At 40.1% G+C, this 27,285-nt stretch overlaps 1 protein-coding gene across 1 annotated transcript in view; it reads left to right on the top strand.

The window, feature by feature from the left end:
* PRMT8 (protein arginine methyltransferase 8) overlaps window positions 1-27,285 on the top strand; it is an 82,134-nt gene that overhangs the window by 38,373 nt on the left and 16,476 nt on the right. The window contains exons 3-8 of the mRNA XM_075722490.1: window positions 4,034-4,219; window positions 11,258-11,413; window positions 17,187-17,250; window positions 20,927-21,069; window positions 21,457-21,544; window positions 25,790-25,905. Of these exons, the coding sequence (XP_075578605.1) occupies window positions 4,034-4,219; window positions 11,258-11,413; window positions 17,187-17,250; window positions 20,927-21,069; window positions 21,457-21,544; window positions 25,790-25,905 (753 nt within the window). The remainder of the gene's footprint in view (window positions 1-4,033; window positions 4,220-11,257; window positions 11,414-17,186; window positions 17,251-20,926; window positions 21,070-21,456; window positions 21,545-25,789; window positions 25,906-27,285) is intronic.

The raw sequence follows: 27,285 nt of genomic DNA, 5'->3' as shown, positions 1-27,285 counted from the left end.
ATACCTTTGATGCATCTGTAATCTACCAAGCTTGTCCACAAAGAAGGAGGAAACTTTATTTAATTTTTAAAAGTAGGAAAATATTTCCCTAATTTCCTTTGACTTAAATGTTGAAATGATACAGAGCAGCAGGACCTAAGTCCCATAGCAACGGTAGAAAAAGATTGCTTCTCAGATCCTTCAGACCCTCCAACTCTGTCTTCAGTAGCAAATGGGAGATGGAAAAATAGAGGGCTGCACATTTAGCACGGTGGTGAATGAATTCTGAGTCAGCTGCTTGCATTCTTTCCAACTTCATCTGCATTAGCAGCGGCCAGTGTTCTGGAACGGTGTGCAGCTGGATGGAATCCATATTTGTAATAAACATGGTTTATTCAGATAGAATTTTTAGATTCTTTTCATTGATGTGAGGTTTATCTCCAGCCCAGATGTTTTCCCTTTTCAGAGGTGTTATTCAACAGATGAGTTGTTTCTGACAGGTAGGGTGTACATGTGCTAAGCTTGTAAATCGTATCAAGGATTCTTTTCAGTTCTGGAAAGAATACAGGAAGCTGTCTTTCCTTGATAGCTTTTCCCTTGGAGGCATGTTTTCTCCTAAAGCAGTTAGACCATCTGCCTAAAAGCTTATTTGTTTCTAGTTTAGCAAGCAAAGAGCTGTACACCTGAAGACTTTATTGTTTCTGATACAAATAATAGTTTTCATTACATTTATTTATTTTGTAATGGTCCACTGTGTTTATTTGCTTTCCCCAGGTATTTGTTGTCATAGGACATGAGTTACTCTTGACTTAAATTGTTCACAGTGTCTATAGCAAATCTATGACAGAGGGATTTCCTGAGCCTCACTCACAAAATTATCCTTGTAATTGTGACCTTGCCTTGGAGTTTCAGAACTACAGTGCTACACACAGAAATTATAGCACTGGGTATTTCAGATGCTGCAAAAAAATTACATAATTTTAATTTGAAAGGTCTGTGTTGCATTAATATGCTGTCGTGGTTTAACCCCAGCCAGCAACTAAGTAGCACACAGCTGCTCGTTCACTCCCTGCCCCGGTGGGATGTGGGAGAGAATCAGAAGGGTAGAAGTGAGAAAACTCGTGGGTTGAGGTAAAGACAGTTTAATAAGTAAAGCAAAAGCCACACATGCAAGCAAAGCAAAACAAGGAATTAATTCACTACTTCCCATCAGCAGGCAGGTGTTCAGCCATCTCCAGGAAAGCAGGGCTCCATCACACATAATGGTTATTTGAGAAGTCAAACGCCATAACTCTAAACGTCCTCCTCTTCCTTCTTCTTTCCCAGCTTTATATGCTGAGCATGACATCATATGGTATGGGATATCCCTTTGGTCAGTTGGGGTCAGCTGTCCCAGCTGTGTCCCCTCCCAATTTCTTGTGCACTCCCAGCCTACTCACTGGTGGAGTGGTGTGAGAAGCAGAAAAGGCCTTGACTCTGTGTAAGCACTGCTCAGCAATAACGAAAACATCCCTGCATTATCAACACTTTTTTCATCACAAATCCAAAACATATACTAGATTCTATGAAGAAAATTAACTCTATCCCAGACAAAACCAGCACATATGCCTAAAACAGAAATGGAACAGCTAATTTAAGGTCCCTGTGACAGAGTGCTGCTGGCTGAGATCACCACCCCTATCTGCTTTTTTGTTACCCCTTCTGCTTGAGGCTATGATACCCATAGCACAGGATGGACAGTGCATGACCTAATGGTATTCACAGCCTAATAGTCACACAACCACCATCAACACGTTTTACCATGGGCTGCTTGGCTACAAACTAAGGCAGCTGAGAAGCAGACGTAATAGGCTTCTACTTCTTCCGCTATATGGGATACGTATTCTCTAGCAGAGATGTAGATGGACAGTTGAGAGAAGTAAGTCTACACGTACTTTAGATAAACCTGGAAAGTATTGTGAGTCAAAGGTCTAATACTGCCTCAGTAGCTTAAAAAAAGTTATCTTGCCACTCCTTGGCTGTAGCAGAATTCAGCTGTACTGCAGACTATGAGGTAACTGTTAATTCCTCTACAGCAAACAAAATCATTCAGACAACTTCAGCCTGAGTTGCTGAATTTAAATTTCATTCTGCATCTTTAGTCAGAATAATCCTTGTTCTCATAACCCTGTACAGACAAATTCCATGCAGCCAGGAGCAGAACTGATGTTGCCCGAGACCCAGACAGAAGATTCACCTTCAAGACGAGTGTCTTTTCCGGTGGAAAATGCTTGCTATTGTACAGCAAACCAGATCTGAATTTGTAGTTTGACAGCAATAGAAATGCTAATACACCTTTGGTTTCATTATAAAAACAAAATCTTCTCTCCAGTAGGTAGCTTTTGAGCAATTGCCTGTGCCTATCTTGTGTCTGGAGACCTTCTTACCTAAGACAGGAAAAGAATGAAGAGTTCAGTGACTGTTTTATTTACATATTTTGCTCGCAAAATTATGCAGAGGGCAAGATTTAGGAGAAAAGTGTAAGACCTTACAGAGTTCATATTAAATTAAAACAAAATTCCCAACATCTACAGTTCAAGTCTTTGTAATCCAGCAGACAAATACAGAAAGAACTATAGGGCAAGGTAATATATGAATATATGAAAATAATTGCAGATGGATTTTTTTAAAACTAGACAGGACAGAAATACAAATAGCAATTGGGAACAATTATATTCTGGGTGGGAGGTGAACTGGGTGAGGTGATAAAGTCAAAAATGTGAGAAATAGAAAAGATGTATAAATATAGCATTTCTGGATCTTTGGGCATAAAAGGTGTTACAGAAACATAAACCACTAATATTCATTTTTTACAGATGAGCCAAAGAAACCATAAAAAGATGACACATTTAAATCTTCAAATGAACAAGGGAAAAAATGTGGGGCATTTTTATATTGAAGTAAACTGAACTAGGCTAATTGATGCTATTCTGAGAGAGTAGAAGGGAATCTAGGAGAGGCTCAGGCAAATCTGGTCCACACTGGGAAACTACTAAATCTGAAAATAAAAAAAAAAGTACAAGAGGAGGTGACATATTTAAGTAGGATTGACCTTCTTAATATATGAAGTTGTTGACCTATAATTTGCAGATGACAGTGCATATGTGAAGCTGTAGCGTCTTGCTCAGTCTTTCTCAGTTTTCAGCATTTTGCTTCATGTTGAGGATGAAAGATGTAGATGTACTTACGGGCCAGACCATGGTCTGCATCTCATGTTTGTGAAATATTCTGTCTTCTGTCTTAGATGTTACAGGTGTCAAATCTGAGTCAAGGGGGTCTGAGCATTCTGGCTCTATTGAAATTTTGGTGTTGGAGATGCAATACACAAGGAAAATGCAGTGCAGTGGGCCAGAGGGTGTTGGTAACATATAACTCCTGCATCTTCCAACAACAGAAAACTAAATTAAGGGTTCACATATCCCACACAGCTCCCTACAGTGCTTTCTGGACATGCTGAGAGACTTTCAGATAGTGTCAGGGACTTTCAGATAGTGTGAGCATTCTCAGACCTACCTCATCAATACAGCCAGATAATTACCTGACAATTAAGAATCGATTATGAATCCTGTCCTTCTTGTTGGCAATACTGTGTTCAAAATCCTTTGATTATGAGCTCTTCTTTGCAGGGGAACTATTTATTTATTACAACTTATCTCTCACAAAGCTGTGGCAGTTTGACAGAAAGACACTAAAGGAGAAAACCTAGCTCTTAACTGCCTTGTGTCAATGTTTGGAGTCACCCACTTCAGCCAACACCAATAATTTGCCATTACTTTGCACTGATGTAGGTATCTGCAGAGCACCATCAAGAAAAAAGCCATTAAGGAAATTTTCCAAGACAGAGCAAATAAGTTAAAGAGCCAGGAACAGAAGGCAGCCTAAATTTCACTTACGATACCCGAGGTGTCTTTGGTCTTACTATCTCCTAGTAGTTACAATAATATCACTATGCTAGACATAGAGACAAATGTTTTCTTTTAATGGTGCCTCTTAACAATATCCCATGTTCTCCTAGGTTTGCCCCATCCCATCCCAGCCTCCTCAGCCTACTGTTGTTCCAAAGCCAGTTCAATCTGTCATACATGTCTCATTGCAACCAAGCTGCCCGGGCCGAGGCAAGATGGCAAAGCTCATCAATCCAGAAGAAATGACATCCAGGGATTATTACTTTGATTCCTATGCTCACTTTGGAATTCATGAGGTAATATTTATTTTTATTTCAGCAGTTATTTAATAACAACAACAACAATGATGACAAAACCAACAACAAAACAAGAACAACAGTAATAATAATAATGTTTTCTTTGATTTATTAGCTATTTATCTCCCTCCCACTTGCTCATAATTATATTCCTCTGCCTTTCCTCAGAAGATTCTATAATCTGGTTAAGTACCAAAGTTACCACCCACTTCTCTAGAGACCTGTACTCAAAACCTCTGTTCCACCTAGATCCTTAGGTATATGAGTTCTCCACAGAGCTTATGTTAGCTGTCTGTACAGTGGTGATCTTCATGAGTCCATCAATTTAGAGCATTTATGAGAGCTGCAAAATAACCCAGCCACACATGGAAACTACCTTATTGCTAAGTTAGGTCTTTTGTTCTCTTGCATAATTGAGCACAGATGCCAGCAGAACAGCTACTCAACTGACATGAGAAGCCAGGTAATTTCTTGACACCTGGCATGTTACCTGAAAGCACAGGCTGCATTAATGGGAACATATAGCCCAATAGCCTCCAGTAAATACACTCCTGAAAAGAATTCAAAATACACAGTGGACCATATTTACCATCAAAAGGTTGACTGTAGACCAATTCTAAAGAAGACACTAATATCTTATGTGACCCAAGAGGATGGGATCTTAAAGAGATGCAAAAAGGCCAACAGTGTGAAGTCAGTGGCACTTTTCACAAACCACATAACAAACAGTATCTATTTCCATTATTCCAGTAATTGTTTGTGGGATGTATACATAAACAAAAGATTTCTATCTGACAATTACATCTTGCCAAACCCCAGTCAGCAATTAAGCACCACACAGCTGCTTGCTCACCCTCCCCTGCCCCAGTGGGATGGGGAAAAGAATCGGAAAAAAAAAGTAAAACCGTTGCGTTGAGATAAAGACAGTTTAATAGGACAGCAGAGGAAGAGAAAATAGTAATAATAATAATAATGATGATGATGATGATAGAAGAATATACAAAATGAGTGATGCACAATGCAGTTACTCACCACCCACTGACCAATGCCCAGCCTGTCCCCAAACTGCGATCACTGTCCCCCGGCCAACTCTCTCCAGTTTATATACTGAGCATGACATCATATTGTATGGAATATCACTTTGGCCAGTTTGGGTCAGCTGTCCTGGCTGTGCTCCTTCCCAGCTTCTTGTGCACCTGGCAGAGCATGGGAAGCTGAAAAGTCCTTGAGTATAGAAACATTACCTAGCAAGAACTAAAACATCGGAGTGTTAACAGCATTATTCTCATCCTAAATCCAAAACACAGGAAATTAACTCTATCTCAGCCAAAACCAGGACAGTATCCACCCCTTATTCTATACCATCTACATCATGCACAGGTCCTACACTTTCCAATACATTCCAGTTAATCACCACCACTTTCCCTGTCTTTTGATATATACACACATATATCATTCCCTTTGTCTATAGGCCATCCATCTAAAATGTCCATTGAGTTCATTTAGTCCATGACTTTGGGTTCCATCTGTCATAACAGTCTTTCAGGGCAGGAGAGATGCTGTGTGGTGTTGGACTGTTGCATGCCGAAGCCAGTTCTGGTTCCATCACCACTGTACTTTGGTTTCATCAAAGTTCATTCTTCATTAATCTGGGTGATTCTTACTGTAATGCCATTGATATGGTGTATAGCCACCATAGAAATGATGATATACAGTATTATATAGCAATTAACATCATACAATTCAGTTCATTGACTATTTTCACCCAAAATCAAATCCCCTTGAGATACACGTTGGACTTCCCCATCCTTCTGCATCACCCACCAAGTGCACCCAGGTCCTTGAGCAGAAGTAATCCCACGAATGGGTATGCCTTTGCCTGAGGGGGGAGTAACCCAGACTGTCTTCCCCAGCATATTTTTTGTGTGCACTACAGGGACTTTATCTCCTTCTACAGTACGTACAAGTTTTGATTGGGCAGGGCCAGCTTGACTAGCAGATTCCCTAGTGCTGACTAACCATGTGGCTTTTGCTAAATGCGTATGTCAATGTTTGAATGTCCCACCACCCATTGCTCTCAGGGTAGTCTTTAACAGTCCACTGTATCATTCGATTTTCCCGGAGGCTGGTGCATGATAGGGGATGTGATATACCCATTCAAATCCATGCTCTTTGGCCCAGGTGTCTATGAGGTTGTTTTGGAAATGAGTCCCATTGTCTGACTCGATTCTTTCTGGGGTGCCATGTCACCATAAGACTTGCTTTTCAAAGCCCAGGATAGTGTTCCAGGGGGTGGCATGGGGCACAGGACATGTTTCCAGCCTTCCAGTGGTTGCTTCCACCATTGTAAGCACATGGTGCTTGCCTTAGTGGGTTTGTGGGAGTGTGATATAATCAACCTGCCAGACCTCCCCATATTTATATTTCAGCCATTGTCCTCCATATCATAAAGGCTTTAACTGCTTACCTTGCTTGATTGCCGCACATATTTCACATTCATGGATAACCTGTGCAATAGCGTCCATGGTCAAGTCCACCCCTCAGTCGTGAGCCCATCTATATGTTGCATCTCTTCCTTGATGGCCTGAGGTGTCATGGGCCCACTGAGCTGTAAATAATTCACCCTTATGTTGCCAGTCCAGATCCACCTGAGCCACTTCAATCTTAGTGGCCTGACCCACCTGCTGGTTGTTTTGACGTTCTTCAGTGGCCCAACCCTTGGGTGTGTGAGCATCTATATGACATACTTTTACAACCAGGTTCTCCACCTGGGCAGCAATATCTTGCCACAATGCAGCAGCCCAGATGGGTTTGCCTCTGTGCTGCCAGTTGTTCTGCTTCCGTTGCTGCAACCATCCCCACAGGGCATTTGCCACCATCCATGAGTCAGTATAGAGATAAAGTAGTGGCCACTTTCCTCTTTCAGCAATACCTAAAGCCAGCTGGATGGCTTTCACCTCTGCAAACTGACTCGACTCCCCTTCTCCTTCAGCAGTTTCTGTGACTTGTCGTATAGGACTCCATACAGCAGCTTTCCACCTCCAATGCTTTCCCACAAGACGACAGGACCCATCAGTGAACAGGGAATATTGTTTCTCATTTTCTGGCAGTTTATTATACAGTGGGGCCTCCTCAGCACGTGTCACCACCTCCTCTGGTGATATTCCGAAATCTTTGCCTTCTGGCCAGTCCATAATCACTTCCAAGATTCCTGGGCAACTGGGGTTTCCTATTCAAGCCCGTTGTGTGATTAGTGCAACCCACTTACGTAGCATCAGTTGCATGATGTGTAGAGGGGACCCTCCCTTTGAACATCCAGCCCAACACCGGCAGTCGGGGTGCCAGCAGGAGCTGTGCTTCAGTACCAACCACTTCTGAAGCAGCTCGAACCCCTTCATATGCTGCCAGTATCTCTTTCTCAGTTGGAGTATAGCGGGCTTCGGATCCTCCGTATCCCCAAATCCAAAACCCTAGGGGTCGACCTCGAGGGTGCTTTCTGTCAGAGGTTCCAGGTAGGGCCATTCTCCCCGGCTGCAGTGTAGAGCACATTTTTAATATCCTGCCCTGCCCATACTGGCCCAAGGGCTACTGCATGAACTATCTCCCGTTCAATTTGTTCAGAGGCTTCTTGTTGCTCAGGGTCCCATTTGAAATTGTTCTTCCAGGTCACTAGATAGAGAGGGCTTATGATCTGACCAAAATTTGGAATATGCATTCTCCAAAAACCCACAATGCCTAAGAAAGCTTGTGTTTCCTTTTTGCTAGTTGGTGGGGACATAGCTGTTATTTTGTTGATCACATCCATTGGGATCTGATGACGTCCATCTTGCCATTTTCTTCCTAAAAACTGGATCTCCTGTGCAGGTCCTTTGACCTTACTTTGTTTTATGGCAAAACCAGCCTTCAGAAGGATTTGGACTATTTTCTTTCCCTTCTCAAAAACTTATCCTGCTGTACTGCCCCACACAATGATGTCATCAATATGCTGCAGATGTTCTGGAGCTTTACCCTGTTCCAGTGCCGTCTGGATCAGTCCATGGCAAATGGTGGGGCTCTGCTTCCATCCCTGGGGCAGTCGATTCCAAGTGTAGTGAACACCCCTCCAAGTGAAAGCAAACTGGGCCCTGCATTCTGCTGCCAAAGGGATCGAGAAAAATGCATTAGCAATATCAGTTGTGGCATACCACTTGGCTGCCTTTGACTCCAGTTTGTAGTGAAGTTCCAGCATGTCCGGCACGGCAGCACTCAGTGGCGGCATAACTTCATTCAGGCCACGATAGTCTACTGTTAGTCTCCACTCCCCATTAGACTTTTGCACTGGCCATATGGGACTGTTAAAGGGTGAGTGAGTCTTGCTGATCACTCCCTGGCTCTCCAGTCAACGAAGCAGGTTATGGATGGGAATCAGGGAGTCTTGGTTGGTGCGATATTGCCACTGGTGCACCGTTGTGTGGCGATCGGCACCTGTTGCTCTTTGACCCTCAGCAACCCCACAATAGAAGGGTCCTCTGAGAGACCGGGCAAGGTGGACAGCTGTTTAATTTCCTCTGACTCCAAGGAAGCTATACCAAAAGCCCACCGGTACCCTTTTGGGTCCTTGAAATACCCTCTTGTCATGGTTTAGCCCCAGCCAGCAACTAGGCACCAGCAGCCGCTCACTCACTCCCCTGCTGCGGTGGGATGGAGGAGAGAATTGGAGGAGTAAAAGTGAGAAACACTCCTGGGTTGAGATAAGAACAGTTTAATAACTGAGATAAAGTAAAATAGTAATGATAATAGTAACAATATAATAATAATAATAATAATATACAAAGCCAGTGATGCACAATGCAATTGCTTACCACCCACTGACCAATACCCAGACAGTTCCTGAGCAGCATTCGCTGCTCCCCAGCCAACCCCTCCCCCAGTTTATATACTGAGCATGACGTTACGTGGTATGGAATAGCCCTTTGGTCAGTTTGGATGAACTATTCTGGCTGCGCCCCCTCCCAGTTTCTTGTGCACCTGGCAGAGCATGGGAAGCTGAAAAGTCCTTGATTAGCATAAGCAGTACTTAGCAACAACTACAACCTCAGTGTGTTATCAACATTCTTCTCCTACTAAATCCAAAACACAGCACTATGCCTGCTACTAGGAAGAAAATTAACTCTATCCCAGCCAAAACCAGGACACTGGGCAATCCAGAACTGGACACAGAACCCCAGATGTGGTCTCACCGGTGTTGAACCACCTTCCTTGACCTGCTGGTGATGCTTTTTTTAGTGCAGCCCAAAATGCTGCAGGGGCACATTGCTGGCTTATGTTCAAACTGCTGTCTTCCAGGTTCCCAAGGTCATTTCTGGCAAACACTGCTTTCTGACAGCCAGTCCTCAGCCTATACTAGTGCATGAGGTTATTCCTCCCCATGTGCAGGACTTTGCATTTCCCTTTGTTGTCTTTCTTGAGATTCCTGTCAGTTCTTTCTTCAGCTTGTTGAGGTCCCTCTGATTTTCAGCACAACCATCTGGTGAATCAGCCACTCCTGCCAGTTTTCTGTCAACTGCAAACTTGCTGAGGTTGCAGTCTGTCCCATCATCCAGGTTATTATTGAAGGTATCCAACAGTATTGGCACCAGTATTGACTCCTGGGGGACACCACTAGTGACTGGCCTCTAGATGGGCTTTGTGCTGCTGATCACAACATTTTGAGAGCAGCAGTTCAGTCAGTTTTCAGTCCACTGTCCATTTATGTAGTCCGTATTTCCTCAGTTTTTCAATGAGGATGTTACGGGAAACAGTGTTGAAAGTCTTGCTAAAATCAAGATAAACAAGCATCCACTCCTCTTCCCTCATCCACAGTGCCTGTTATTTCACCACAGAAAGCTATCAGGTGGTCAGTCATCTCCCAGTCCATGCTGAACACTCCCAATCACCTTCTTGTCCTTAATATGTTTGGAAAGTTTCCCTGAGGGTGTGCTCCATGACCTTTCCAGTGTTGTTGGACTGTTCCTGTGCCTCTTTCTTCGACTGATACCGAACCGTGCTTTATAATGATAAAAATAACCCTTTATTCATGTACAGTTATTGACATATAGTCTCCTGACAAGACAGGTAAGTGAGCTACTGATATATGTAACAATCCAGTGCACTAGTGCTTCAGACTGCTGGGCAGTGAACTGATTCTTTTTATACTGAAATTCAAAAAATCATTTGCCTACTTGCTTAAACTATGAAATGATGGCAGTAGTATAAGCAGAAGTTCAGCCTTCTAGACCTAACAGAAGCATTTTGAGAAAATTGAAGGTGTATTGAATGGCCTACATTTCTCTTAAAAATGGCACTTGGATCTTGACCTCAGTGCTCTTTATTGATATAGTTTGACTGATACATGCACACCTGAGAGCAAGGTGTCAATGGAATGAAATGCATGTATTGCTTTTATCAATGAAGCAAAAATCAGAACCTAACAACGACAACTTAAAATAATGAGATAGTGGTCTAGCTTATACATTAATATCTTCTGGAAATTGGTCATATAAATAAGTGAACAGAAAAGCAGTAGGAGAGTACCATACAACACTGTATCTTTACGCTCTGCTATGGACTTCCTGCATCACTTTGGGCAAGGCTATCAAGACTGCTGTCTTATAATAGTTTATGGAACTATTTATTTTGTGTTCAAAGAGAAACCTCAGAAAGTCCCTCCACTGAGGCTCTAGGTTGTGCATGATTTAGGAGAAAAGGAAAGCTTGGATTTCTGTATGGCTTCTGTCTATGCCCAAAGCAGTCCTGTGATCTGGTTGTCAATTGTAACAGCGAAGTAATATTTAGAGAAATAAAATTCTACAAAGGACATCATGCTTCTTCTTAACAATTCAATTCTAAGTAGCTAGCATTTTACAGTTGCTTTGATGTGTGCACCCCAAAGTACTTGAAAAACTCTTCAGGCTGTGTGTTAATAATGCTTAAATTATAATAAGGGAATACATTCAGCAGCAGTGTTGAATGCATATAAGCACTTCAAATAATAACACAATGCTTTTCTTTTCATCACAGGAAATGTTAAAGGATGAAGTGCGCACATTAACCTATAGAAACTCAATGTATCACAATAAACATGTTTTTAAAGATAAGATTGTCCTTGATGTTGGAAGTGGCACGGGAATCCTCTCTATGTTTGCTGCAAAGGCAGGAGCCAAGAAGGTATATGGGGTAAGAAGACTTGCTCTCATATTGTGAGTTTGTGCATTTTGCCTGAGAATTTGGCTTGGTGACTTACCTTTTCTTACTCATCTTGGTTTGAAATTCTTCTCTCCAAGCTCTTGTATGGCTTGGTTGACAGTGACTTCAGTGGAGTTCTGTTGCTTTCTGTGACCTGCAGTAGCGTGCCTTTTCCAAATCGAGATATAGTGCCTTTTCTTGTGTAGAATCTTTGGTGATCTGGTACATATCCACATTTCTTCTTGGCTGCAAAAAAAATGTTGCAAAAAAAGGGAATCACTCCTACTCAGAGGAGTCAGAGGAACCATCCTGCTTTTTTAAATCCTTAAGTTCTGCAACTTTGTAGTCTTGGAAACAAATATCTTTAATACACTTTTCCATGTATATTACAACTCAACGAATCATGCAAGAAGGCATGTGCATGTTTTCTCTGCCAACAATAATGCTTTTCAGAGGCAGAAGGGAATGATTACCTTAAATACATTGAACTTCAGGAGCAGGAATGTGCAGTTCTCTCAAGAGAAGTCATTAGAGAGAGCGTAGCTTTGCTTCCTAAGTCTATTCAGACTTACTTGTACTGACTCTAAAATAACAAATACAATTTCTTTTTGTTTGGACTTCTGTTTGCCCTCCAGACACAACACAACATAGAAAATTCTGTGTAATTCTTTGATAAAATTGTTTACTAAAACTTAGTTGGCTACATCTGTGCATTTGAAGACACTGATGTCACTGAATATTTAAACTGTGTGTATTTATTACTGGTAATGATACATGAAATGCAAGGACTCCTGTTCAGTTCTCAGGTTTATATTTTCAAAATCCAATGTTAATTCTGAGTGCCTCATCAGAGTATCAGGCTAGAGCATAGAAGTATAGATTGCTGAAATCAGAAGGTGCTAGTAAAAGTTTCAGCATTTAAGCATGAGACTTAATATACAGCATTGGCAGGGCAGCTAGAATGTATTTCTTGTAAACCAAGTACACAGTTCATTATCTCAGAGCCTCAGGGAGAGTAAGCCTGCAGCCTTCTCTGATGCAGGAATGCAAGTTTCATGCAAGGATGTTGCAGTGCTGTAAAAGTATAAGTGTATACAAAATGATGATGCTGTGCTCCCACCTTCCTATCTCCAGATCCCTGGCCATATGGTCTTCCTCCCTCCCTTGTGCTGGCATTGGTGCTTAATCTGATTCTACAGTGTGCCAGCTCACTGGCAGAAAATTCACCCAGTAAAAGAAAAGTAAATATTTTTCCACAGGTTTGTTGTTGTGCGTTTTATTTTTCTTTGGACTTCTTTACAATTCAGGCCATACCTCAGGCATTTATAAAGCTCAGTGGCACACCAGTGTCAGCTCACCCGTGGACTGTTCAGCACTAAAACTGGGGGCTGTGCTATCCAGGAAACTTAGCTATCAAAGGAACTCACATGTGAAACTCCTCTGCTACAGCCTAAGAGTTTCAACCTTCTTGTCACATGACCCAGCTCACCATGAACCCTGTCACGCAGCAAGCTGCAGAGTTGTGTTTGTGTTGGAAAAGCAGATATTTCAGAGATCTGGCAGTGGCAATCTTACAGTCAAATTCAGACTTTATGGTCCGATTGGCAAAGAGTGCCAATAGAAACTGTGAGTGTTCCTTTTAAAAAGCAAACATTTGCCATGAGTTATTACATAGAGCTGAGATGTTCCAGTTTCTTCCCTACAGTTACATGTGATTTTTCAAATAGCATGATGTGGAACTGTTGACAAATGCAGTGTTGGTTTTCTGACTACAGTGCCACTGAAATCACTCTCCTCTTTCTCACTCTTTCCCTTCTTCAGGTTCAAATTCATCCACTACCCTGTCTGGTTCTTCTTATCCCCTCTTACTCACTGTTGGAACTTATTCCTTGCCACTACCTTAGCCAACTGCTAGAATCGTCTTTGGGTCTTCAAGAGGTGTAAATCATAGAATCACTGGCTCATAGAAAGTTTTAGTTTAGAAGACCTCTGGAAGTATCTAATCCAACCTCCTGCTCAAAGCAGACTTCAGTTTAAAGCTATATCAGGTTGCTCAAGGCCTTGTCCAGTCCAATTTGGAAAATCTCCAAGGATGGAGACTCTAAATCCTCTCTCAGCACCTATTCCAGTGCTACAATCAGCAGGAATTTCCCTTGTTGCAGCTCGTGATTACTGCCTTTTGTCCCGTCACTGTGCACTTCAGAGAAGAGTTTGACTTTGTTTTCTCTGCAAGGACTTTTTAAATAGCTGAAGATAACTGTTGGATTTGGGGGATCTCTTCTACAAGCTGAACAGAACCAGCCCCCTCAGTTTTTCTTCTGTCTTCACGTGCTCTGACCCCTAACCATCATGGGAGGATAACAGTAGTTCATGCAATGATATTCATATAACTGAGAAGCTGTTGTAAGACATGTAGAGATAGGATTGGCATGTGGCTGTTGGTGCTTGAGAGGGGTGTGTGAGGGATAGAAAAATACATTCAATTATCCCTTGAAACCTTGGTTCATCTGCTGCATTTAGTCATACAAAATTCAGGACAATCACTGCAGTAGAACTATCTGAATTCTATGGTATTTTCAGACAAATAAGACAGTGTAGGTAAGAAGGAGTTAAACAGACATATAAAATGAAGGCACATGTCAGATGTTAGCTGATTTGGATAAAAAGGTGGTGATGAGGACACAGCCCAGGGGAAAAGCAAATCTGGGAATGTGGTCACTGTTTCAGAAAAAGGCCCCAGTAAAAGAGGAGACATTTGCAGCATTAGATTGAAGATTGGGAAGTAAAAGGAAAGTAGAGATGAATATACACACACAGAACTAGATACAGCTGAAGAAACTCAAGGATCCCTCAAGGGTCCATACTGGGACCACTACTATTTAATATCTTCACTAATGACATAGATAGTGGGATTGAGTTCACTCTCAGCAAGTTTGCAGATGACAAAGCTGTGTGATGCAGTTGATATACTTGACATAAAGGATGCCATCCAGAGGGACCTTGTCAGGCTTGAGAAGTGGACCGGTGTGAACCTCATGAAGTTCAACAAGGCCAAGTGCAAGGTCCTGCACTTAAATCAGGGCAATCCATAGTGTCAGTACAGACTGGGTGATGAATTGATTGAGAGCATCCCTGCAGAGAAGGACTTGGGGGCACTGGTGAATGGAAAATTGGGTATGAGCCAGCAATGTGTGCTTACAGGTCTGAAAGCCAATCATATCCCGAGCTGCATAAGAAGCATGGCCAGCAGGTTGAGAAACATGATACTCTCCCCCTACTCTGCTCTTGTGAGACCCCACCTGGAGTACTGCATCCAGCTCTGGGGTCCTCAGTACAAGAAGGACATGGACCTGTTATAGCGGGTCAAGAGGAGGGCCACAAAAATTATCAGAGGGCTGGAACACCTCTCCTATGAAGAAAGGCTGAAAGAGTTGGCGTTGTTCATCCTGGAGAAGAGAAGGTTCTGGGGAGACGTTATGGCGGCCTTTCAATATATAAAGGGGGCTTATAAGAAAGGTGGAGAAAGACTTTTTACCAGGGCCTATAGTGATAGGACAAGGGGCAATGGTTTTAAACTGAAAGAGGGTAGATTTAAATTGGATATAAGGAAGAAACTTTTTATGATGAGAGTGATGAGACACTGGAACAGGTAGCCCAGAGAATTTGTGGATGCCCCATCACTGGAAGTGTTCAAAGTCAGGTTGGATGGGGCTTTGAGCAACCTGATCTAGTGAAAGATGTCCCTGTCCATGGTAGAGGGATTGGACTAGATTGTCTTTGAAGGTCCCTTCCAGCCCAAACCATTCTATGATTCTATGATTGTAAACTGAGGTACAGACGTATTTTATTGGAACACACAGTTTTCATAAAATCCAAATGCTTTATAAAATTGACAGTTTTGAGCAGATCACTGGCTTGAAAGAGAACTGGAGGAAAACCTGACAACACTGATTTTTTTCCCTATTTCTTTCCCTATAGAATTCAGTATTTTCTTTTTCTGAAATTAGTTGCTTTTTAAAATAAAATTGTACCACAGTATAGAGTCCAAGTCAAAATAGAGATGAACAGCTTTAGCCACCCTAAAACAAGTCTATTTTCTGAAATATATCTTCCTTCCTAGAATATTTGAGTGTTGTTTTTTTATTATTTTGCTTCTTTGAGAATGAAGCTGATTTTTGGAAACTTGTAGTCATTTGTGAAGTAGAACTTCTTATTTCTTTGCATCTCTTTCTTTAGAAAGGTTAGAAAGCCACCTCCAAACACCTACATGCCCATGCTTTATTTAAAAATAATCCAAAACAAGCAAAAAGAATGGGCAATGGAATTGAAAATGCCAGACAGATGTGAATACAGACAGGAAAACTGAGTATGTTATAATGGCTTTAAGGATAGACAAAGCATATAGCCTATACAGTTTACAGTAAGGGAAGAAGAAGCTGGATGGAGAAAAAGGACAAAGTTCTCCCCAAGGGATTTCTTCCTTGGACTCTCTGGACTACCACTCTGGTGTTCCTTTCTACACGCCAGTTTTGGTTTATGTTCAGGCCATTGAGTCAGACATCTTAAGGAGCAGTTTACATCCACAGGCAAGCTAAGTAGAATTAATGCTCATGATCCCATGCGGACAGGGATTGATACTATGACTGCTATAATGTCTAGCTGTTTCATGGGCTATATAAAAAGAATAAGGGATTTATGTGTCCTTCTATCCACTGTCCTGCCATCTGTGAGTGCCATCACAGAGATCAAGCAGAGTTTTGCTTTTAGAGGTTACATGGAATTCACTGGACATATAAAACACCTCACTAGAGATAATATAATTCCATTTGACATTTCCATAGGGGAATTAGAGAGACAAGGATTATAAAAAGTATTATTGGCAGTTTAATGTCAAATTTGGAAGGGGTAAATTAGGAACTGATTAGGTGACTACCAGCAACTTTGGCCCTCATGATTTTAAAGGGCACAAAACACAGATCACAGAATGCAGTATTTCTCTAAAAGATATCAAAGGTCATTGCAAACATGGGCTTTTATGCTAGAACTCAGATTTTAACAAATTTAAGGGGCAAATCTAAAACTATAAGGTGCTTTATAATTCCTTTCCTAGTAAAAGCACAGAACTGGTCATAGGAAAAGACATGCAGCTCTAGATGTTTTTATAAATACGATAATTCAGTCATTTCTTCTGTGTAAAATGTCTGTATTCTTTTTTGATAGCATACCTTGCCAAAGATGATAGATGTTTCATGGAGAAAAGCAATTGCTTCTTGACACAGACAAGTATTGGTATAGTTTGAATTTTAACATTATTCACAAAGTTTGAACGTATTTAAAATACGTGAGGACATGTAGCACTATGCTAATTCATTCCCTTCAGCAGATTTTTTTGGGGGAGGAGGCAATATTCTGAAGTAATGGGAATAAATTAAATAATATGATTAATAAATTATGTAATTTTGTAGTTAGGACCTCTTTTTTTCCACATTTCATCAGTTTTAAAACCAACCTTTTCTCACAGATTTACTCTGTGAGAATTTAATCACAACAGATTAAAAACAATCTCTCACTCAAGCACAGACTGCAGTTTAAAGGTTAAAATATCATGATCCTGCCCACACAGGTTTGATTTAGTCTTTATCAATGGTTACATGCTCTGTAGAGTCTTTGCTGCCTTTAGTAGATTTTGGTCTTATTCATAGAGCTGAGATCTCTACACATAATTACTCTTCCTCTTGTTTTTCTTTTTTTCTTTTTTTCTTAGATTGAATGCTCAAGTATATCTGACTACTCAGAAAAAATTATCAAGGCCAACCACTTGGACAACAGTAAGGCATATAAAAAAAAATTTCTTCAGGAGAAGGAGAAGATAACTGTTTCACTTTTTCTGATTAATATATATGGTGTGGTTTATATGTAAATAATAGTTTTGCGTAATTTACTTATGTAAATACAAAACTAAACACCTCATTCTAGGCAATACAACAATTCCTCACAGGAAGTTACTTCTACGTTTACTTCTAGGCTCACAAACAACAGAAGCAAACAGGACTTACCAACAGGCAGTTTGATTTAGCAAAGCAGACAGAAGGCCCCATATTAGAGCTGAACTTTTCAAATTAATTCTGCCATTTGAATTCCACCTTATCTTTTAAATAGAATCCCCCCCAACACTCTCTTACATTCAAATTGAAATACGGTTCAAAGCAAAAAGTATTCCATATCAATACAGATTTTTCACTAAGAGTTTCTTCTGACTTCCGACTTTTAAAAATATATATATATCTTTTTAAAAACCATATTGAAACACACACACAAATGAAAATGTTCAGTTCTCAGAATAACAATATCATAGAAAACTTTTTTGTTTTTCCTTGAAAGGAAAACAGTTGAAATTTCCAGGGATGTGGAAACACTTCCATTAAAAAAAATACTAAAAGTACCCCCAACCTACTGAAAACTCTTAACAAAAAATAATCTCCAACAAGCTCTATTTCATGTTTTCAGTCCTCCTCCAAATCACTGCACACAAAATATCTTTGTAACAACCCCCAAAATCAGGCTTTTTTAACAGATACTGTGAGACAGTTCTTGTTCAAAAGTGCTCTTTCTGAAGAGCTCACCTTTGCTGCAGAGCAGTGCAGGTCATAGCTGGCAGACTATATAATTTGTCCCCCGCTTTTTAGCTGTGTCTGTGCTCATGCTATGCTAGCACATGCACAGGAATAGATTTCTGTTCTAGTTTAGATCTGCTCTAATTTTTATTGCTGTCACTGGCAACTTTGACTAACACAGAGCTGTTTGGGAGGAGAATTTATTGTACAGCATGCATATTCAAGTGGTGTGGTGTGAAAGAAACAGCAGTCATATGGGATATAAGAGGCCAGCCAATCTATGCAACTTTTGGTTCAGAAAAAGAAGGAAGCAAAGGACTGGAAAATACTCTCCTCCACAGTAGGAATAAGGCACTAAAACAATGAGGTGTTGACCTCAGCTTGGTTATCCTGCATGTTTGGTGCAGAGCCCGTATATTCCCAGAATGGCCTTTCCTCAAATAGCTACACAAACAGTATACAAAAATTCAATTTACATTTGGATTTCCAGCAACAGGAATTGTGTGTGAAGGGACCATTGTCAGAATAAATATCAAAGATCCAGTGTGCTCCAGAGGTTGCAGAAGGTATCTCTGCTTCTTCCTCCTGTTTCTTCAAGGAGCAAGTCCTAGGAAAAACTGGAGGAAGAAGCAGAGCCCCCTCCCCTTTGGCAGGAGACTTGCCTGGGCAGGTTCAGCAGTCTGTCCGACTGCAGTTTGGTCTCCAATATAAACAAATTACACAACTGAACTAACAGTTACACTTAACACACTTTACACTGACCCACATTCACTTTTATTTTAATGCAACCAGGTACTGAGCCAAAGGATCTTGTTGCTCATGGAAATTTTTATTTTTTCCCCCTAATTGTTTAGAGAAATGCAGAGTCAGCAAAAGGGGCTGAACCAAGAGAAAACCCACTGTTTCCAGAACAGATACAATACAGCTGGGCACAGCACAATGTGTTCCCACATGGTGCCTTATGAAGATGTTTCACCAAAGTGAAGGGAGGTGGGAGGAACTTGTGCTGCTGCTGCTGCTTACACTGTGACTGTTCTAGGTCTAAACAGAGGGCTTCAAAGTCTGCAGGTGTGTCACTCTGGCAGCTGTCAACAGTGCTAAAATTCACTCCAAAAGAATTGTGGCAGTGAAAGTTCTTGGGAGAAAAGAGAACTAAAGAGAACTCGTGGCTGGAGCTTATAGACATGAAGAGTCTTCAGTATAACAACAGATGAACTATTGAGCTACTAACTGTGAAAGGAAGGAGTTTAAAGAATGGGAAGGAGAAGAGAACTCTGCTCTTTTCCAATCAGGTTGCTCTTACCAGCTGATACTTTCTATTACCAGTCTGAATCAGAGTGTTCCCAACTTCTTAGGGGGCCAGTCTGGATTAAAAGTTTGCTATGCAAATAAAGTGGCCGCATCGGGTTAGAGTAGTACTAGTACTGCATGTATTTTGGAAAGACAAAACCTCATTTTCCCTGGGCTGAGTTCTAAAAGTCACTCAACCCACATTTCCACTCTTAAACAGCTGACCTAATTCTAGCTAAATGAAAGTACCTTCATCCTCCTCAAACTGAATGTTGACCACTTTCATCAATAAAAATTGCCATTTATTGAGAGTAATACTGTAATATTATCAATTAGTGACGAAAATAAAATATTCCCTAATCACTTTATTCCTGAATTTCTAGTGCATCAGTTACCTTGTCAAGGAAGAATCCAGAACCATGAGACTTTACCCACTGCAACAAACAACATAAATAGCAGACAAACACAAGCTGAAAATTATTTGTCTAAAGAATTTGGAATACATTTGTAAATAGGAAATATATTTAAAGAATGCAAGAATGATCGGTGAATTGTTTAGTGATCCTAAAACAAAATTATTTATTACAACTGAACTAAATATGGACCAGCACTTAATTTTCCTTTAAGCAAAATATCCGTTCTAGTATCAACCAGTTCTATTAATTGCTTGTTTATTTGCTTTTGCAGTGTATACCCAGTCTCCTGTAAGTAGTATACAGTATTGACAGTAATTTAATGTGCTGTGTTGTAATAGTGTGTCTGAGGATCTGGTATTCTACTCCATCAAACTTCTAGGAACCTTTTTAATTTCCTTGAAACTAATTTGGTGACAAAATACCTGACAGCAATGTTTTCCAGCAGTCACTTTAGATAACTGTGGAAAGTTATGCAATTCTAAACCAGATAGAAGATTCAGAGTGAGAATGCCAGTGTGTTATAAAAGATTCAATCATGAAGCAGAAAGGAATGAAAAATGATTTTTCATGAGAGAACCGTGTTTGTACAAATTTTCTTGTTTGTGTACTGTCAGGCTAGATCTGACTTTCTCAGTTGAGTCAGCTCCCCAGAATTCATGGAAGAAATAAGCCTTAGTTTCCTCATTGTGAAGCCAGCATAATATGTTTGAAAAGCAGTTAGATCCTAGTTCCATAAATCTCTAATATCTCAGTGATGAGATCATGTATGTGTAACCCTACAGGGATGTTTAAAGGATTCTAGGTGGATTCTTTGCATTACTTGGTCAATGATCTAGAAATCTTCCAAATTCCAAAGGGAGTGTAAAATGAGATCATGCAGGTAACCAGGTAAGGCCTGTTTTTCTGTTGGTTTTTTATATATGGGTTTTATTTGGTTTGGGTTTTGGTTCTGGGTTTGGTTTTTTTTTTCTCCTTTTATGCTGATATTAAAACTTCTGTTTATTATACTTACTGCAAGTAGTTTTAAAATAGTATAAAATCCATTGAGTCACATGGAGTCGCCCCTTATCTACAGGCATTCAAGAAGAGAATCATATTGAAAAGGTCAGCCTGACATTCACCAGTAAGGAATTTAGTCAGGTGTTTTATTATGTGAAACATATTTCTTTGGATTCTTTTTTCAGTAATCACAATATTTAAAGGTAAAGTGGAAGAAGTTGAATTACCTGTGGATAAAGTAGACATCATCATCAGCGAGTGGATGGGTTACTGTCTGTTCTATGAGTCAATGTTAAACACAGTCATCTTCGCACGAGACAAGTGGCTGGTAGGTGCTCTGCATGCCATACTCCTTGCTGGAGCAATCATCATTTATTTTCTGACTACAAGCTTTCCCTCTCCTACTGTCACCATAACAAGACACAGTTACAACTCCAAGTGCCTTTTCTTAGGTTTTAACGAAAAGATTAACAAAGGGAATCTCAGTGAAAGAACTTTGCTTTTGATTAACTGCTGAAGTTCATATAGACACTATCTAATGTCATTGCCACAGGCTGCAAGAGTTGCTGAGATTAAAGCTGATGTGACAATCTGAAGGAAAACAATAAAGGCATGCAAGGGGTGCTTGTCTGGTTTTTGTATGTGCAGTTCAAAATGTGATGTCTTTGTCAGGTGAATAGATTACGAGATCCATTTCCCCACAATTCATCAACAGAAACCTGGAGGGCTAATGTTTCCAGACCGAGCTGCTTTGTACGTGGTAGCAATTGAAGACAGACAATACAAGGACTTCAAAATTCACTGTAAGTTAACACATGATAGTAATCATTTTCTATGGTTATTTCCCTAATATTTGATTTATAGTGGCCAACGGTAATCTTTTCACTGGCAAAGTTTTGCAAAAGCTAAGAAATCACACTAACCAGGCCAGAATTCCAATATAAATGTGAACATTGAGAAAACTCTGGTCTGGTGATAAATTCAGGAAACTTGCAGTAATTTAAAGTGTGCTAAGGAAAGATGCATGAATGAATTGATGTAGACCGTGCTTAGAGTTATATTGATACCTCTACTTCTATTTTAAAATGTGGATTTTAGGAGATTTAGTTTTATTGTTGTTTTGATAAATACATCATCCCACATAACTGCCATTAAAATTGGGAACATTCTCTTGCCATCCAGGTGCTGGGTTTTGTTTTTAAAACAACAAGAACAGAAAAATTAATGAGATGCAAATGAGTTGTAAATGTTAAGAAATAAGCCCAGAAGAAATGATATCTCACTAATAAGCTTGTCAAGAACAAAAAAAAAAACACATTCCTTTTTTAACTTTTAAAAACTATGTAAGAATTTTTAAATGAAAAATAAGGATCAGAAATTTCCATTTTACTTTGATGTGAAAAAAGTTCTAAACTTTTTTGGTTTACTTCATAGATGCATAAAATTGACTTTTGCTTTACATTTAAAATGGTTGGGATTTTTTTCCTTGAAGTTTCATTGACTAACTGGTGCTGTTAGTGACCTCTACAGGTCACCTAGTCCAGCCTCCTGCTCAAAGCAGGCCAGATTTCACAGTTAAAGCCTGTCACTCTTGGGCCTTGCCCTGCAGAGTCAAGGGATGGGGATTCCATAGCTTCTCTGAGCACTTGTTCAAATGCTGAAGCACCCTCAGGAGTAAACATGTTTCTGAATATCCAGTCAGATTTTTCCTTGCTGAAACTTGCCTTCATTGTCCCTTGTCACCTGAAGGGAATATGACTTTTTCTTTGTTTCTGTAGCAGCAGGTAGCAGCTGATAGCAACTAGATCACACCATTAGCCTTTGCTGTCCCAGGCTAAGCAAACCCAGTTTTTTCAGACACTCATCATGTCTTAGCATGTGATTCACTTTCATCACCACAAAGTCATACTCCTGGTTCACATTCAACTTGTTGTCCCCCAGGTCATCCAAGTTTGGATTTATTTGGTCATAATAGTTTTGATGAAATGAGCAAGTTCTACATTATTACACTTCTTTAATTTTTTTTTTTACTTTTATTTATTTTTCAGAGCTCGTCAATTTCACTTTAAGTGAAATGGCATTTGCCATTGGAGGAAAAAAATCATAAAATTCCTAACCAGTTTTATTAATTAAGGATACATAGAATCATAGAATCGTTTAGATTGGAAAAGACCTTTAAGATCATCCAGTCCAACCATTAACCTACACTACCAAGTCCACACTAAACCAATCAAGAGTGGACTAGACTAAACCATGTCCCAAGGTGCCACATCTACCCGTTTTTTGAACACTTCCAGGGATGGTGACTCCACCACCTCTCTGGGCAGCCTGTTCCAATGCTTGACTACCCTTTCCGTGAAGAAATTTCTCCTAATATCCAATCTAAACCTCCCCTGGCGCAGCTTGAGCCCATTTCCTCTCATCCTATTGCTAACTACGTGGGAGAAGAGACCAACACCCGCCTTGCTACAACCTCCTTTCAGGTAGTTGTAGAGAGCAATAAGGTCTCCCCTCAGCCTCCTCTTCTCTAGGCTAAGCCACCCTAGTTCCCTCAGCCGCCCCTCATAAGGCCTGTGCTCCAGACCCTTCACCAGCTTTGTTGCCCTTCTCTGAACATGCTCCAGCACCTCAATGACTTTCGTGTATTGAGGGGCCCAAAACTGGACAGAGTATTCCAGGTGCGGCCTCACCAGTGCTGAGTACAGGGGGACAATCACCTCCCTTCTCCTGCTGGCCACACTATTCCTGAGAAAAGCTTGGGTAAAATTAGTGGGTTCAGTCTTAAAATGCCTACCTCCTCATTGCTTGCCTCTCAGCTCCTCTCAGAAAAGAAAGTCTGGTGTTTCTGTAATCAAATTCAGCGCCAATACACAGAATTGCCAATGGGTCAAAACTGCTATTTGGGGTCAAAACTGCTGTTTTGGGTCAAAAGCAAGCCCAGTGCAGTGCGGCAGTGACAAGAGATCTGTGTAGGTGTCAGGGAGAATTATATCCACTCCTTAAGCACAGCTTGGATTTTTCTCCTCAGTTATGTGATGACCTTGACAGCTAAATTCCTTACAAAATTTGCAGATTCAAAAGAATGTATGAGGCTTCCATTCTGTAGAGGAATCAAAGCCATTTTGGCCTAAAAAAAAAAAACCCTTATGCCTTCTTTCACCTTGCTTTTGAACTTCTTCCTTTCTAGGCCTTGAGCTTTTTTCTTTTCTCACAGACAATACACCTGTTTCTAACCCATTTATTTTTTCATCATTTAAAAAAAACTGGTTGGGGTTCTTTTTCTCTTCTAAAATGTTGTTTTCCTTTAAGACACTTTCCTTTCTGTTTTCCTCACCTCTGTTTTCCCTTTCCCCCTCACTTTTTATACCTCTATGTCTTCAGTTATTTCTGTCTCACTACCTATCTGCACCACCATCTTGTCTCTCTTTTCAGTTTATAAATCCTCGATGGTGTCTCCTTACATTTCAATTTTTCATCTTTCTTTTTTCTCTCTTAAGGTGGATAGAGTCTTGCCTTCATATGAGATGCAGGGCTGAGCATTTCAAAGGGCACTCAAGAAACATCATATTAATTAAGAAATAATGCAATATGAGGTTTCTAAAAAAAATCTGACTTCTGATTTCTCAAACTTTACTAATGCCACAGAGTACTACTGTAGTAAATTACTCTGATATCCTGAAAATGTAAAACATACAGTATCCTGCAACAGGTCTCTGACTGATACAGACTGTGGCATATATTTCAAAAGCATCCCATATAGGCTGAAGTACACCAAGTGATGGAGGCCCCAACAACTCTGTTAATAAATTGTTCCTTCAGGGTTTCCTAGTTAATCTTCTGAGTAACCACGTAAAAACATATGGCTTGTATAAATATAATCTCAAGTTCCCACATGCTCATGATGCCTGAAACAAAAGGTTTGATCACCAGCTTCCCTGAAATATTGAGAAACTCATAGTCCAATAAAGAGATAACATATCAAAGAACTGTTTGTGTCCAGATTTGTTCCAGTTTAGAAATATGCAGATTTTTTGCTCATACTACATTTTCAATCAGAGTCCTCTGGGAACACCAGTAGCTCAAATGCTGTGGTCTGAAAAAACAAGACATTTCATACATACTCAATATTGCTGTTTATCAGTTTACCTTACTTGTGTTCAAACAATTTTTTAAAAAGTTCACAGTATTCCATTTAGACTTTCAGTTGGAGCACTGAATGGACCATGACTCATATGATTTGTAAGACTAACATTTCACTTTTTTTGGAGGTTTTTGTTTTCATTTTGTTTTCATTTGCAATCTTAAAAGCAAAGCCAGTGTACTTTTCAATGTTTCAATGTTTTCATTTTGTTCAAGAAAAAAAAAAGAAAAAAACACCTCAGCAAGATAAGAAGCATTTATTGAAACAATCAGAAGAACAGTTCAAATATAGAAGACCAGCATGGCTTTCAAATCTTTTAGAAAGTGGGCATTTTGCTTTTTTGTCATGATGTACATGCAGATGAAAACTTGGATGCCCCAATTATTGAAACACACCTGTAATTCTACTCCTGTCAGTAATTCACTTGCTGAAACTAAGACTACTTAAATAATTAAAAGGACATGCAAACTGCTTATTGAATAACAATCTATAAGAAAAGGCAGTATTAACCAGAATGGATAGCAAAGGATAGAGTAATCTCTAGCAGCTATTCCCAAGTCTCAACCTGGCATATTGTATGATTTTGGGCAACACTCTCAAATGTCTAAAGCCATGAAAATCATCAACAAATCTCATATAACACAGTTTTGGGGACACCAAAAAACAAGGGTCACTTGTTCAAAGACCCTTGTTTAAACTTGTTCATTGAGGGATTATTTTGCCACAACTGCATTATCTGTAAAATAGCAATGATGACATAGACAACTGGGGCAGGGAGCAAAGAGCTAAAGAGGAGAGATGAAAGTTAGGGGATGGTAGAAATTCTTTCAAATGAAAGATGCATTGAGAAACAAAAAGTATTTTTATTATTACTGCTAATCTCTGACACATGCATTTGCATTGACAGGGTGGGAGAATGTGTACGGCTTTGACATGACCTGTATTAGGGATGTTGCCATGAAGGAGCCTTTGGTGGACATAGTAGATCCAAAGCAAGTGGTGACCAATGCCTGTTTAATAAAGGTTTGGTAATTCCAAATATACCTAATTATGAATGTTTACACCTAACTTTAGGATTCTTTGGAGACCTGCTGCTTATGTTTTACAACTATCTTTGTATGCTTCTAACTAGCAGAAGCCATCATCATAGAATGCTATCACACTAAGAAGGAAAATTGTGCAGTTTTAAATTAGTCAGTACTAGTATGTTGCACATGCCTAATACTGTCGCCTGAGCTAAGCGTGAACGTTGATACCTTGATCACTTATGGAATAACCAAAAGCAAGATGCTCCTTGTGACTCTGTACTCATCTGGCTACTGCTAATTGTAACTTAAGACTCTTACAAATTATACATGTGCCAATACTGGATAAATGGAGACATGGTATATTTAGATACAAATTTTAATTGCCCTACCTTCTTGAAAATAGAGGTTGGAAATTACTGATGGAAGGCTGCTGAGGAGAAGGGGTACATTAATTCTGTTTGCAGTAAAAAAGACTGAAGCAGCAGTTTCTGAATTGGTCAGCTCTGATGAAATAACTCCAATTTACTCTAGAGAGTGAGATCAGAATTGAAACCTAATTAATTTGTATAACTTCCTAATCCTTAGCCTTATCCAGAATCTTACTGTGCTCTCCCAGCCCCAACATCTGCAGCCAGAGGTTAGCTTGCACCCTGTTTTACATGTAAGACAGAATGGTCACTACTCCCTGTTCACAAGACCAGGTTCCATAGCCTGCAGGAACACATGAAAGCTCTAAAATTCCTTCCATGTGAAGGCATCCTCCTCATGTGGTTCTACTCTGTAGAATAAGGCTGTCCACATCAATAGCAGTGGTAGGATCAGGTCCATGAATCCAAGAGTGTGCTCATTTATCCCAAAGACTCAGTTCTAGTTTTTCCCTTCCACTTTTTGCCCGTAACAAACCCAGCATTAAGTATTCCCATATGCAAAAAGGAAAGACATACCTTTAGTCTGCAGAACCTTTACTGAGAGCAACAAAAAAGAAGTAGAAACTCTGTGTGAGTACGTATGCATGCACAGTCCCTCTGCACTGAGGGGAATACAGGATGGTTGTGTCTGAAAACAGCCTGAGCCAGAGCAATTTAAAATTGCAATACACACAAAATAAACAGCTATTTAGGCTGCATAAAATACGTTTGGAGAGTGAGAGATCAGGTGGCAAAATGGGTTGGCTTCTCTGGAATAAGAAGTTATAAAAGCCGCATGCCCTTCAATGAAGTGCAAATCTAACACTTTCTTTAGAAGGTCTTTGAAAGTAATTGGGTTTAAGAAGACAGACAAAATTTTTCAAACTGTTCTTATTCAGGTTTTAGATTTAATTCTACATGGCCTGACATCTTTTGTCCATACACTGAATGGTGCTTTACCATGTGAT

The sequence above is a fragment of the Pelecanus crispus genome, chromosome 1, assembly GCF_030463565.1.
Source record: "Pelecanus crispus isolate bPelCri1 chromosome 1, bPelCri1.pri, whole genome shotgun sequence".
NCBI classification, from domain to species: Eukaryota; Metazoa; Chordata; class Aves; order Pelecaniformes; family Pelecanidae; genus Pelecanus; species Pelecanus crispus.
This window is presented reverse-complemented; position numbering and strand designations above follow the sequence as displayed.